This window comes from Lepisosteus platostomus, chromosome 14 (assembly GCF_059453375.1).
Source record: "Lepisosteus platostomus isolate fLepPlt1 chromosome 14, fLepPlt1.hap1, whole genome shotgun sequence".
In the NCBI taxonomy this organism is placed as follows: Eukaryota; Metazoa; Chordata; class Actinopteri; order Semionotiformes; family Lepisosteidae; genus Lepisosteus; species Lepisosteus platostomus.
In genome coordinates this window covers 19,759,231-19,774,906 of record NC_142624.1, presented here as the reverse complement: position 1 = coordinate 19,774,906, position 15,676 = coordinate 19,759,231, and the positions used below count along the sequence as shown (strand labels likewise).

The 15,676-nt window shown below is 35.4% G+C and overlaps 1 protein-coding gene across 3 annotated transcripts in view; it reads right to left on the bottom strand.

Moving 5' to 3' along the window:
- The window catches only part of slc4a3 (solute carrier family 4 member 3), an 87,515-nt gene that overhangs the window by 20,012 nt on the left and 51,827 nt on the right, over positions 1-15,676 (bottom strand). For all 3 annotated transcript variants that reach the window (XM_088607396.1, XM_088607395.1, XM_088607397.1), the window contains 5 exons: positions 10,845-10,987; positions 8,700-8,880; positions 5,969-6,104; positions 1,699-1,876; positions 858-957 (listed from right to left, as the gene is read on the bottom strand). In XM_088607396.1, coding sequence (XP_088463522.1) covers positions 858-957; positions 1,699-1,876; positions 5,969-6,104; positions 8,700-8,880; positions 10,845-10,987 — 738 coding nt within the window. The remainder of the gene's footprint in view (positions 1-857; positions 958-1,698; positions 1,877-5,968; positions 6,105-8,699; positions 8,881-10,844; positions 10,988-15,676) is intronic.

The following is a 15,676-nucleotide window of genomic DNA, read 5'->3' as shown; positions in this document are numbered from 1 at the left end:
AGAAGGTACTTCTGTATCCAAAGGTTTGTGGGAGTATGGAACAAGTACCCAGCCGCAAGGTTGAAGCTGGTACCTGGATTTCCTTCGTGAAATGGCTGGATGAGATCCTTGCGTCAGTATGGGACTAACTGCCGTCAATGGCCCAGAAGGGTCAAATTACCTCCATTCATTTTTAACCTTATAAGATCACTTTATCAGCCATATACAATTTCTTGTATTAGGAATGTGCTTTCACATACCCCAACTTGCTCTCCATGAGACACACAGACAAGGAGAGAAGCTTGGGGTCAGAGCGCAGGGACAGCCATTTATACGGTGCCCCTGGAGCAGTTGGGGTCAAGAGCCTTGCTCAGGGGCCCAACCGAGTAGGATTATTCTGCTGTCCGCGGGATACGAAACGGCAACCTTCCAGCCACAGCCACAGAGCCACCGCACCGCATACAGTTAAACTGTATTGTGTACATGTGTACTGCAGAAATTGGTTGAGTAAGAGCAGCAATGGGAACAGATTAAGAATTAATTTTGTTTAAAGAGACAGTCTTTTCTACAGTTAGGGATAACAGGATAGTCAGAGTACTGAAGATGTCTACTGTATGATACAGCAGGTTTTTTTACTTTAAAAATTAGGTCCAGAGCAAGGGTGAGGTAGAGGGGCCCTCACTCTAGAAATACCATGTATGTGGTGATGGAAAGAGTCTATCTATCAAATTATACAAAAACATCTTTCATCATGCTCTCATATACTTAAGAAAAAAGAAAAATATACAAAGTACAGTCATTTAATATGACCAAGAGCCATTATTGAAATTTCATCCATTTTAATTTAGTTGCTTCTGTTATGGAAAGTTGCAGCTTACCTACTAAAACCACAGTAGCTTCAGCATCCTCTGGTATCTTTTCCAGAAGCTTTATGCATTTGTTCCGATGTAAATCAGAGCCATGATGATGAAGTGATTTCTTTGATGTAAAAAAAAACAACAAAAACAATCCAATAAAACATGAGTTTCCAATTCTGCAATGTCTGAGTGAAAGGAAAATGTGAATAATTATTTTACCAAAACAGCTTTTGTTTTTGAGGTCCTATTGAATTTAGCAGCTCAATCTTTAGGGAGCCGCATATCAAATGAAGCCATTGAAAGAGAGAGATGCTTCAGTTCAGCAAAATAGAGCACACAGTGAATTAAAAACTAAAAATGATTTAGAAAAGAGGGTGTGATAGACAATATTACACACCTCCGAAAACAATAAGAATTACAAAAAGTATGATTTATTGTTAAATCTTATTTAACTTTTAATAAAATTAAGTTTCTCATGCCTGTTCCAGTTGTCTTTAATCTGAAATGGGAACAAAATGACTAAAATAACTAAAATTACGTCCATTATTCAAGTAAATATTAACTACATTAATTAACTACATGTTTTCTTATTCAAGGTATTGAAAAAATATTTTAAGTTAATTATATGTAACCAAGCTATGCAGATACCATGTACCTCAACAAGATCAAAAACATCCTAATTTTACAAAGACTTAGTTTTTTTAGCTATCTGAATTAGGAACCCACTGTAAATGCTAATTTAAAAAAATAATTTAGTACATGAAGCAAGTCGGCAAGTGATTCAGCTCTTTCTCAAACATTTTACCTCTTTTAGATTCTCAGAAAGAAAATTCATTAAACTAGCGAACACATAAAGGGGTACCTCTTTTTCAGATTCTTGAGATTTGGCATCATGTAGTTCAATTCTGTCCTCCCCCACCAGGGGCTGACAGGTTTCAGGAGTATGGTTGTGGTTGTGATGAAAGCTGGCTTGAGCAGAGGTCATGCTGGTGCTTGAGTGATTCCTTGGGAAGAACCCATCCTTATCATCATTGGGGTGACTGAAACATTTAAACATTGGTTGATGACAGAAGTAGTCTATCCACCCACCAAATCATTTACTACTAAATTAAGATGATATTAAAGATGTAAAGCTGCCCAAACAGTGAAATGCAAAAAAAAAAATCCAATATGTCATAAAGCAACAGAACACCAGTGTCTAAAATTACACTGATAAAAATAGGATCCCATTTATTTTGTTGCATTTGGGGTGCAGAGAGAGAGAGATTTAACTGCAGGTTGTATCACATTTATGTAGAAGGCAGCTTATCTCTTTTTTTGGTCTCTGTAGGCACTATTTAAGAGTTTCATACTTAGAAGACGTCTGGGGGGTTTTCTGGGTGATTAGATATATACTTTATTGATCCCGTGAGGGAAATTGCAGTGCAACAGCAGCTTAACACAGACAACACAGCCACAGTGTAACGAATTATACAATAGATACAATATAATCAGTACAGTGAGGGGTGCACTAAAAGAGTTACTCACAGTCCAGAACACACAAAGAACAAACTAGAACTGAATTTCTACAAGCTTGTCATAGAGGGGATGGGAGACGTTGTCCATGATGGCCTCTAGTTTGGACACCATTCTCCTCTCAGCCACTACCTCCAAGGGGTCCAGGTCAGACCCAATGACAGAGCTTGCTCTCCTGATGAGCTTGTTCAGCCTTTTTAGAATCCACTGCTCTAATCCCAGAGCCCCAGCATACCACAACGTAGAAAATGGTGCTCGCCACCACCAACTGATAGAACATATGTAGCATCTTACTACATACATTGAAGGACCTGAGCCTCCTCAAGAAGTAGAGTCGGCTCTATCCTTTCTTATAGATGGCCTCGATGTTCTTAGACCATTCCAGTCTATCATCGATGTGCACTCCCAGGTACTTGTACGAGTCCACCATCTCCACGCCATTCCCATGGATGTAGACAGGAATAGGTTTGACCTTTTTCCTCCTGAAATCTACCACCAGTTCCTTTGTCTTTGTTACATTCAGTTTCAAGTGGTTCTCCCCACTTTAGAATGTTAGGCCTCTGAAATGTGTTGTTTGTAAATATTGTATGTGTAACTTGTGTGTTGTATGCTTTGTTTGTGTCTTGTCATTATAATAAATATTTGTTTAACCAAGTGTGCCTGCATTATTACTCTTTTCACCAAAGCTGTGCCAGAAAACCAAGAATTCACATGCCTCTAATTATACCAACTGCTCGGGTACAGTACATTCTGTAGGAATCATACACAAGTTGGAGGTTATGAATAATTATTTTACTTACTGATTTAACGCTCGGTCAATCTCTGACTTTCACCAGTTTCGTAACTCCCATTGTAAAACTATTGAATATTGAATAAGTACATTTATTTCTAGAAAACCATGGTGAACTATATACTTATATACTTATATACTGAACTATATAGATTTTATGAAAAAAAGCAAATCATTCATATCATTTATCAATAATTTATGTAATTGTAAAAGCAACAACAGAATTATTCAGTTTTAGCAGCTTCTCTGTTTATTTGTATGGTAATCACTTTTCCCCAGGTTGAAAACAAAATATCTGTATTTTGTGCTACCCCTTTTCATTCCTGCTGACAGTTTTTCCACTCTCTTCTCTTTTTCTCATGCAATGTTATCTCTTTCCAGAAAACAGAAAAAAATTACCTGATTTTTTTTTAAAAGACAGGACTGAAATTTGGTATTATACTGGCAAAAACTGTATGATCACCTGAGTAAAAACACATCAGTTTGAAACAAGAAGCTGTTGATCATACAAACCTTGCCATCTGCTCTGTCATATTGATGTAAAAATATCACTGCCAATATATGACAGTCAATCTGCCTTTATCTGTCTGGATACTGCATTATAGTGACTCAATAACAGTATTTAACTGTTGAATAATTTAACAGTATAACAAATGAAGTGCATATCATCTGTTTTTTTCATCACTTTTTTAATTACAATATTTTCCAGGTGGTTCTCCATTTCTGTATGCCATTTTATTAATGAAAACAGCTTCAGAGTTGATTATTTTGGAGATACAAAGGAAAATCACATTTACAGTGCTTTTTGTGTTTCTTGAAAAAAACAGATATACTTGTCAATTTATCATCTTGAAAAGTTAGGTAATTAAGAAAAAATCTAAGAAACATATTAAATGCGTATTAAAAATAAAATTACAAATGAAAATCAGGAAGATGTACAGGTAGAAGGAAAAAAGTATTCCTTCGAATGCTTGACACTGTCACTCTTATGTCAAGATAAGTCAAGTGACCACTCTTATTTTCAGCAACAAGAATGCGATGAAAGACAAAGTCTTTAGACCAGAATTCTTTTGAACATAAAAAACATTGGCAAATTTATATAAAAATTAGCTGATCAGTGTACTGTACTATCAGTTTTAGTAAACATCAAACTGTAATCTTATCATAGCCGATAACTTACAAGCTTGGGCATTTTAGTTATTATTAACTGGTTGTGTGGCTGTGGTGTAGTAAAGTTCTTAGGAGGTCAATGTAAAATGCATGTGTCTGTACAGTACATAACAAGCGTTTATTTATTGAGAATGGCATTAAATGACTAAATAGAACAAAGCTAAATGTTTTCTCAAAAAAGCAAAGCAGTACATATCAAAATTCACTATTCAAAAGACCCACAGAAGCAAGTATTATGATGAGGTCCCGAATTGAACCCAGGGCCCCGGCGCTGCAAGGCAGCAATGCTGACCAGTGTGCCTGCTTTGCAAAAGGGGAGACACTGGGCTGAGCACGCAAGGTGGTTGAATAAAGTAAAACTAGGGACTGCTGCAATGCCAGTGAAACAGGAATGGTGATTAGCAGTGATTGCTTGGGATGAAATCTTGATTCAGTTTATAGTGATGCAGTAAAATGTGATTGTTGAAAAAGGGCACTTGTCTTCCTCCTGAAAGTTTATCAACTGCAGTAAAAAAATACCCTTCACAAAGAACTCCAGTACTGACAAATGTGTCCAATAATGTCCTGACTTTCTAAGGACAGGACTTATTTTCTTTTCATTTTTCTCGTCAAACCAAAAAAACTGGTATGAAAATTGTTCTCAAAAACAATTTTATGTTCTGCCATACTGTATTTAATATCCATTTTGAAAACTGCTTCAGCAATTAAGCATTATGTTTCTTTTATTACTGATTACTGGTTAGAGTGTGGAGTAATAGCTAACATTATTCCTAAACAAGAGTTTGTGCTTTCAAGTTCCAAATGGGGACACTACTACTGCAAAACTGAACAAGTTATAATCCAAAAAAGTGATCCAGCAAACACAGTTTTTATAAATTAGTCTCTAAGTTCATACAGTATGTACAAAAAAAAGTTAATTGTAACAAAGTGGCCCATTGGCAGTTAGATATCTGCAATATCAGATTAGTGCAACACTAATAAATCACTACTTTTGGACTGACAAACCCAAACAGAAACATGGTAATGGTTCATGATTATTTCCATTCAAGTGATTTGTGGGCCAACACAATCCAAGTACAAATAGAATAGAATCTATTTAATTTTGTTTCTAATATTGATCTACATAAATCAATAACAGACTACACTGTATAAAGTATAGTATACTTTGGATGTCACTTAAACAGCAACAGAGGAACTGCAAAAAGACACTGATTATTGCAAAGTGTCCATGTACTGTAGGTAGAAGGAATTTGTTCATATTGTATAAGTCATTGTGAACTACAAGAAGCTACAGTACACATGAAAGAGAATAGTTATGTTGATTCTTCAATGTCCACCATGATGCAGGGAAGCAATAAATAGCTTTTGTTCTTTAAAAAAGTGAACCAAATGATTGGGTATACGGAATAAAAGTGAGAAATGAGATGCCAGGGTAGGCATGGTCAAGCTTTATAATATCAGAAAAGGGATACTGCAGCCTAGAAAGAGATCAAAGCGGAACAAAATGAATGTTTCAAAGTCTCAGAAGATTGTCATATACTGTACAGTACAGATGGGGCAAAGGATTTAACTATCTTCAATTTAGAACAAAGGAGATTGGGAGAAGATTTGATAAAAGTATAATGCCAAATGATCAAGATTGTTCTGTGTTCTTTACCTGTGTTTAAGAAGTAGAGCCCTCAGTACATTGGCTCTGTCCTCTGCTTTGATCTGATCGGAGATGATCATTGTTTCCACTACAAGATGAGCAATACCCGGCAATGTTGTCTGTTCAAGGTCAAGCAGGACAGCCCCTGGATAAATGAAACAAAAAAACAAACACATTTATAGGTCATGAAAGTAACTTTCATTCTTTTGTTATGGTTTTTGTAAGTGAATATTAAAATGTCTTTAAAAATCTACAGTATATACAATGATTAATATCTGGCTAGGATAAATGTTTGAAATTCTAGAACCTTCAGAGCAACTATGATGTTTACTTAGTTGTGCTGGGTGCGAGACCCTGGATCAAAGGAATCATCTGATTTACCTTGGTTAATTAAGTTGTGGGCACTGTAAATGATTAACTGTCAGTCCAGGAACATTACATAAAACAGGTAGCTTTAGGACAGCTCCAGGAGACAAGAGGAGAAGGGAAAAGGGGAGAGAGGAGAGGAAGACAGAAGTGGAGAGGTCCTTGTCCAGATCATCCTTAAACACCAGATTCGATTTAAGTATTTAAACCTTTTTAAGAGGCTTGCCATTCAGTTGTTTTTAGATACTCAGATTTTCTGCATTAAGAATCCCTTGGTCGAAAACAGCCTCTCCTGATTATTGGATGTATTTTATAATAGGGAGATACATTTCCTATTCATTTTGTAACATCCAGATTTACAGAGAGAGAGATTTAACTGTAGGCCCTACTCTGTTGGTTTAGAAGGCAGCTTTAATCTCTTTCTGGCCTTTGTAGGTGCTATACAAGAGTTCAATGTTGGGGTTTTCAAGGATGCCTTATTTGTAAGTTTGTATGTAGCATAACTTGTATGCTGTACAGTATGTTGTTAAGTGTGCATTATTAATAAATACTTTAACCCAGTATGTCTGAATTATTATTGAGATCCTGATGTGACATCCCACCCTGGGTATGCCACAACATATAATTTTATTTTGGTCTTATCCATAAACAAAGCTAATGCTACTATTTCCCCCCCACACTAATCTGTTCTCCTCTGTTACTGATAAATCAGCACCGACCTGGGTTTTAAATCCTTGTTCTGACTGAGATGATTCCAAATAGGTACAGTATTTGGTTAATAAAAGATAATTCATCTAACACTAAAATATTTATCAAAAGGATTCTTCTAAGAAAAAGAAAACTCCTAAGATCCTAGTCAAATATGAAAACTCAAAAATCATTCTTGGGTCTCACTAGGAAACATTCTTTCTTGGAAGAAACACTTTTTAAAAATCACATGATAAGAACAGAATGTGCAGCATCCGAGGAAATGCAGTGTCTTGCAAATATATTGAAAATATTGCACATTTTTAAAATATTGTTGCTTTAAGGTATGCAGTTATGACACTTATTACAGTATATGTACCACCTACTCCACACAATGCAAAATCTTAAAAGAAAGAAGTAAATGGATAATTAATATGAAAGAAATGTTTTCTTAAGTTAAAACACTTCAAACCCTTTGCAAATACAATCCAAATTATTCAGATGCACAAAAAAATCTTAAGAAGCACACTCAGTTAATTGGCTTCTGTTTGTGTACAATAGGTCTGGTTTACGTGATTTCAGAATAAGTACAGCTATCTTGGCCAGGTTGTGAATATAAAAATCTTTCAAACACCCTTATAATATCTCTTTGAGCATAGTCAAGTTGATCATTAAGAAGTGGATCCAGACACTGCCTAGATCAGGTTGCCTCACCAAACTCAGCAGCTAAACAAGGAGGGAATTGTTTAGGGATGCCAACACAAGGCCAATCATAACTTTGAAAGTATTACAGAGTTAAGTGGCTGAAATGGTAGAAATATTCAAGGATCAACAATATCGTAGTCGCTTCGAAAAAGGAAATTGTACGGAATTGAAAAAAAACATATCTTAAATGGGGTTTGCAACAAAACGCCTATGTGGAACTGCAAACGTGGAAAAAGATGTTGTTAAAAATCTTTACATTTGATGCACACCTAGTGTAGTGCATCACTAAGTTAACCATGGTGATGGCAGCATTATGTTATAGTTTTGCTTCTCATCAGCAGAGACTGAAACACTTATCAACATAGACTGCGCAAACTACTCACACATCTAAGAGGAAAACCTGCTTCAGACCAGATACTAAGACAGAAAAATTCCTTTTCAGCTTGACAATGATGCAAAACAAAATTCCAAAGATACACAGGAGTGGGTTAAGAGAAAGAAAGTAAAAATCTCCTTAAGTGACCAAGTCAAAGACCTGACTTGAACCCTGTTTAGAATCTGTGCAAACTATTGTCAGTTAGCAATTCCCAAGCAACTTCACAGATTTTGAGCCAATCTGCCAAGAAGAATCTACCAAAAACTGTATCAGGCTGACATGCAAAGTCAGTGGAGATTTACAAAAAATAGATTTACAGCTGTTATTGCTGCCAAAGGTGCTTCCACCAAATATTGAGTTCACTGGGGTGAGTACTTATGCAATTAATATTTAAGTTTTTCTCTTTGTTTTTTGCTGACGTTTACTTTATTTTGCGTTACTGTGCATGCATCGTTTGGTAATTTCATAGCTTAGGAAGGGTCTGAATACTTTTGCAAGGCACTGTAAATATTTGAGATACACACTTGTGTATTTCACAGCACCTCAGCAGAAAAGCATAACCAGTGCAATAAAACTGGTCAGGCTCAATCAAGGTTTACTCCTCACCATGGGCAATGGTTCTCCTGAGCTCCAAAAGGCTTCGGAAAGTGAGGGAAGCTACATGAGGTTTGCCCCAGCGGTCCGTCTCCTCTTCCACGTCTTCTTCAAATTTGATCCAACGGGCTGTCTCCTTCCAGCGCATGTCCTGGTTCTTATCCACTATCAGCTCATTCAGTTCAACAAACACCTGACAACACAACCAAAGAACAGACTTTGTTTATGGACATAAAAATACAAATGTTCTATGCACTCAAAATGGTCACCTATTTCCTTCTTAAATTATATAATTAATTAAGGATAATCAAAAATTCTGATTATGCTCTTCATGGGTAACACTTAAAATTAAACATAAATAATGGAAAGCAATACAAAGGGAACTACTAAGAAAGATATCTATTATAAGGGCTGTGCAGATCAAATCACTGTAATGAATAAAGACATCCATCCATTTTCTAACTGCATTATTCAAGACATGGCCGTGCAGAAGCTGTAGCCTATCCTGGCAAGCAATGGATGCAAGGCAGGATACATCCTGAATGGAACACCAGTCGTTTACAGGGCACACACAAACACAAACACTCACACACTCACAGCAGGGCCAGTTTTGCCAGAAGCCAACATAACCTACCAGTATATCTTTGGACAATGGGAGGAAACTGGAGCACATGGTGGAAACCCACACAAACACAGGGAGAACAAACTCAATGTAGATAGCACCCCAGGCACAGAATTTAACTCAGGGCCCCAATGCTGCAAGGAAGCAATACTAATCACTGCACCACTGTGCCATCATGATTAAAGACAATATTATGTAAAGCTAAACTGAATTAAAAAACTGTTTGATCAACAAGGGCCAGTTTAGATTAATAGGATGCTATTGTTCGCAAAATGTACTGAATTCTTATGCATTTATTAGCAAGACTTAAAAAAAATACATTATTTTTGGCAAGACTGAGAAACCTGGATCTGTCTGAATTTAAAACTTTGTCCTACCTACCGCATGCAAGTCAAATTTGTCATTTAAGACTTTGTGGCTTCACACATGTTTTGTATGTATCTAATTAAAGGCTGAAATCAAGCTTATGGTTTGAAATTTGCAAATGGCAGGTGTGTATTTGAACTTGATGCAGGCCACAGTCTTGATCACATTCACAGCATGAGTGTGTTAGAAATACTGTATATCTAGATTTGATTATTTTAGTTCTAGAAATTACTGTAAAACATTATTATAATAAAAACATTTTTAAGTTTTTCATTCAAACCATTTCTCTTTCCTATCAGATTTCTAAATCTCTTTTCTACTTTTGTAACTGACAGAGATATATTATACAAAATGCAACTGTGGTATATTTAGAAAATGCAAGTTTAATAACATCTAATCATCTCTATTTTGCAGTAACAAACCACAGGAAATCAAAATGTTATGAATTTATATATGAAGATATATTGATAACCCCCCCTTTTAGTGCTTAATTTGTCAGGCTTAAGCAATTACTTCTTTTAAATCAAACTTGTTAAGGCTTAAATCAAGGAGATATTATTTATATTTATCGTAACTAATTGCCTATAGTACAGTAGATAATAGTACTGTACATTTACAACCATATATTATAAAATGATATCATATAAAATGCACCCAAACTGAAAGCAACCAGAGAACAAATGTCTGAATACAGTCTCACTCCTGCTTCGATTTCACTCTAATACATTCACTCTAACAACAAACGGAAAAGCTGCTGAGCTCTAATTAGCCCAATAAGTAGAAAAGAAATGACCAACAATAGCTCATCCCAGAGATGCCAACATGCTGTTTGAACCATTTGAGTAAACTGAATAAAGTAATGCTAAGAATGGAAAAAATAATAATTCTTCCAAAACAATACTTTCATAACTGAAACATCACATCAGGAGGAGTCTAGACTATGAACTGCCATACTTGAAGGTGACAGATATAAGGCTCGTCACGCACCAACACAAATTAAGCACTTGCCCTGCTTAATTAACCATTGTTACAGTAATTCCCATGCTTCTATGAAATTCATGTTGAAAAATTGCAAATCTAAATATTTGCTATTCAGTCATTAGGTATGATGAACCTGAAGTTATCACAAGCATTTTAACAAGCAATGAAACACAGAGCCTCTCTCTCACCTCATGTGGTTTCCGGTCTGTTTTTTTCTTTTTCTTGAGGCTAGAGGTCGGAGGCGAGTTTTTGCTGGTGCGAGTGATTTGGTTGCGAGATGGTTTCTTCACCAGGTGACGCCTGACTCCAGGGTTATCCTCAAACCGGTGACCTTACATAGCACACACGAATTATAAAGAGATAAATATGAATAATGAAGAGGCAAACAGAAATGCCGGTAAAAGGAAAGCAAGGAGAAAAAAAAAGATTTGACCATATTTATGGAGCAAATGGATCATCATTTTGAATGTATTCAGAAGTATAAACTCAGCCCCTTAACATTCTAAGTTAATTTGAGAATTGAAAATTAAATAAAGCAAAACCAAGAATCAGAAAATTATGTTTGTGTTAACTAGCAAAATAAAAGTATCTAATGGACTCCAATGTTATAGATTCTGTTTTAGTTTCAAGGCTATTTCAGGACTATTGAGAGCACATTTCACCTAATCCGTCTAGACTATTTTGAAATTACACACAAATGGTGATTAAGACAATGTCTCCATTAATCTCAATATACAGTATTAAACAAGGAGCTGTATTGGCAAGTGTCCAGAAATAAAGCGATTATAAAGCTCACAGGTGCCAGTTCTGTTGTCTCAGATTTTGCAATCAGCTGTTGTTTGCTTGATGGTGTGTGTTCATTATAAAGGCACACAAAACCATCTACTGTACATAGAAAGTGGGAAGTTACTCAGTACAATTTTAAGTTGAAACTTGAAAGAAGTGGCTAAACTTTCCGCTTGCTCCAGGTAATATGGTCATCCAGATGTTGTCCCTAAACACTTTCCTTTGTCCTGCTTTATCTCTACAGTTTTAAGTGTATTAGAGGACTGTAGTGTATTGTTACTATGCTTTTTTCTAAAAGTCAAAAATAAAATGTATGGCTTTACAACAGACATTTTTAAGTCTCAGGTCACTGCTATTCTACTATAGTAACAACTACCTTTGTAGTTTATATAGATATAAACTATATCTATATAATAAATAATATAAATAATCTATAAATATAGATTTATAACAGACATTGAGAGCTCTGATTATTATGATTAATATTGTGTTTTATTCAGTGTCAGACTTGGCACCATTATTTTTCAATTTCATTCGATACTTTTAGTCAATTTAGTGTTATCACCTTGTTGTCTAATCTTGTCGGATCTCAGAAGCTAAGTAAATGTGGTCCTGGTCGGTACTGGGAGGGGAGACTTCCAAGAAAAATCACAACTAAATGGTGTTGGCTACCCAGCAAGAATAGGTCTTCTGGTCCAAACAAAATCTTAAAACCAATGCCTGTTTTGAGTGTGACAATATCCTAAAAGAGGTGCCATCCCTAAAATAAGATGTTCAGCTAAGGTACAGATTATGTGGTCATAAACTTCCCATGGCAAGATGGAGACCCATGTGTAAATTCCACCCTGGACTTGTACACCGTAATTTGGTGCATAATGGCTGCCGCACCTCACAGATGAGGCCACTGCATTTCAGTGTACTTGCATTCCCAAATACTGTATATTTAAAAACACCTTCAGATGTTTTGGGATCAAGATGAAATACTATGTACATAAGCACTGGATAAAAGATTGATAATTAAAGAGTAAGGGAAGTCCAAAGGTATACAAAATTGAAAGTGCACAGAAAGAAATGATAAAAAAGAGCAGGTAGTCCAGGAAACAGTCTAAAACTAGTATAGATTAATGACAATACAATAACACACTGCATGTTTCTACTGTATTGTTGCAGAGAAATTGCTGGGAAGAAGGGCCAGCTGTGAATTAGGTCAATGAAAAGTCATAATTCAAAGAATCAAAGCTGCTTTGCAGAAAAGGGACTATTTTGTGAAACAACAAAACATAATTATTCCATATAATGAAAGCAAGATGCTCTTGTAATGCATAATAGACATATGTTGTTAATTTTTAGTATTATGTAATTGTTGCCTACAAAGTACTCATTTCATTGAATTCCTTAAATTAAATCTTCCTTCTGAGTCTGCAGCTGCCACCTGTCTATAGCCATATGCTGTATTTCTCAGCAAAAAGCTACACCATACTTGTTTCTGCTCCAGATGTTTTTCTGTTGTCACAGGAAATTATGCTTCACTAAAATGAGCAAACAAAGTCCAGAAATAATTTGCTTTTGCAATTCTTGCCAATTCTCTTGCCATTTTGACCTTAGGGCAAAATTAAGTGTATAATAAATGAAAGCATCAGTTCATATTTTTTATTGTTCCCACAAAGATTGAGAGTAAATTAATAATATACAAAGTTTGTTTTTTTTCATTTGAGGTCATACTCAAACAGATTAAATTAATTATGAGGAACGCAGAAAAGTACTTTAATTTCTCTGACAAGTAAATATCAAATGATATAAAACAAAGTCCCACACGACCTAATTAACTGGAATTGTCTCCTCTGTTTTTATGGAATCATGGGGTAGGTTGGCAAAAAATCTTAAATGGTAAATATAATGCCTCACATTAGCAACATCTACTGGGATTGAACATAAGTGATTCAATTATACAGATTTTTATAAGACAGCACACTATAACAAAACAATTCTGTATCAGGTGGAGCACCAGTGCTATAACACTGACACTTTGTTCTAAGCACAGAACAAAAAGATTCCCTAATAAAATGTGCTCAAGGACACATGGCTGTCAGTTTTTATTTACCTTTTGTTTTTAGCCACGGTAGTTCATGTACGTATTAAATTAATATTGCAAAATAATTTGCAGGAAGTTTAACTTTTGTCTTACTGGAGTACAGCTGTGTCATACACTGTTGTCTTTTGAAAAACTAGCAATGTAGTTCAAGATGCAAGTGAAATATTACACAGCATAATTCTTATTCTGTTTTTCATCATTTAGAAACACGTTTCTGATAAAATCTTATGTACAGTATGTTATGGGTCACATTGCATTCAGGTATGAAAGGTTAAATAATCAATACCAGGTATTTTCACCAATAACAGGGAATATTGCATGGAAATAGTGTGGCATAGGCTGCATAGCAAGTCTAAGGTGCACCACAGGGACATTCCTCCACTTTTTAAAATTACTAACACAGCAATGCTATCTAACCTTGATGGACAGTGGCATATGCATCTGAGCTACTAATCCCATAACTGTCCAAATGGGTTAAGATCCATTGAAACAGAAAACCAGCATATAACCATTTTATATCAAAAAGTCTTCAGTAATCCTTGTCAGGTGGGGATAGGCAATATCATATTGAAATATTGATTTACAGTATTACCATGACTTGGGTGTTACCACATAAATGTCAGAAAATTACCAAGAAAATGAGTGCCTTATAATTTCCACCAACAACAGAAAAAAGTCCCTCAGACAACTACACTACCCATCCACCAAACATTGGACTCTTACAGACAAAATGGATATACTGTATTTGCCAGTATCTAAGGTATTATCTACAGTAGGTGTGCAAATGGGAGTCTTGCAAACCAGTGCTATTAATTAGGTAAGGGGTGTCTGCATTAGATATCAAAACTTCTGCACCATCTCTTGACTGTAATCAGGTACAAATGTGTCCAATGTATCTAATTGTGTTAGCAGCTGTAAATATCCATCTGCTTAAGTTCACTGCTCTGTAATATCAAGCTGATATTTTTTCCTGCTTACATCCCTTCACACACATTTGGTTTAACGTATTCTTTATGTGTGCCCACTGTTTTTTTCACACTCTATGGGCAATAAGGCTTTTTGTACTTACATCCCAAAGCTCTGGAACAAAACCCTAACTTCCAAAATAAATCGGGGACCATTTTTTAAGTCTTTCCTGAAACTTTACTGGTTAGAAAGGTTTTCTCTTCTAGGCTTGCTTTGTTTTGTTTTCATATGCAGTTTTGTACCTACAACTACATTACAGTATAAACTACTAATAGTTCAATTCTACTTTTAACAAAATATGTCTTGTGCACGTGTAAAACGTTGTAAAACACTTTGATATAATTGTTTTTAGAGGCAGAATGTAAAATAGATTTTATTATTACTGCTCCCTCCAGGATTGCCATTTCGAACAGACCAGGGTCTTAGTCAATCATGGGTGTTTTCAATCAGATGAAAATACACACAAAAAATAAATATAATATATTTCTGTTTATATAAAATATTGCATTTATATAAAATATAAATATAACAGTTGAACAGTTTTCGGTCAGTTATCGCTTGCCAAGTATGTCTTATCCAAACCTTATTTAAGCATGGTATCTGAAAATACCTAAATTGTCTCTGAATAGTTTATATACAGTATGACATCAGTTGCCTTTTTGTTTATTATAGACATTGAAGTGCAATGCCTACAGATCAGTCTGCAATGAAACACCAGCAGTTGGTTCCCTTTTCAGTTAGTTAACATTAGTCTGCCTAGGTGAGTGCTTGCTTAAAATTAACACACTCTTACTCTTAATACTGCAGGCACACAATAAAAGGAAGAGCGGGAAGTGTAGGCATTAATCTTTATTTTGCCTCTTCATAGACAGAAATACCATTAAAGTTGAGAAAACGTGAAATTCTAGGTTGGTGAGGATTTTAGGTTGGTGTAGAACACAGGATAATTTTAAACTGAAAAATATAATAGGCTGAATGTAATTCAAATGCCAGTTTTTTTACTGGATCAAAGGAAGAAACTACATAAAATAGATAATAGTGTCCATTAGGACTTGCAATGTTATCTTTCTCAAGGCCAGTTTGTATAGAAAAGTATCAGGCCACAGTTATGACAGAACCTTTTGAACCATGGTGATTATTCATAACGTTGTATAAACTTCAATGTTTAATTTAGTG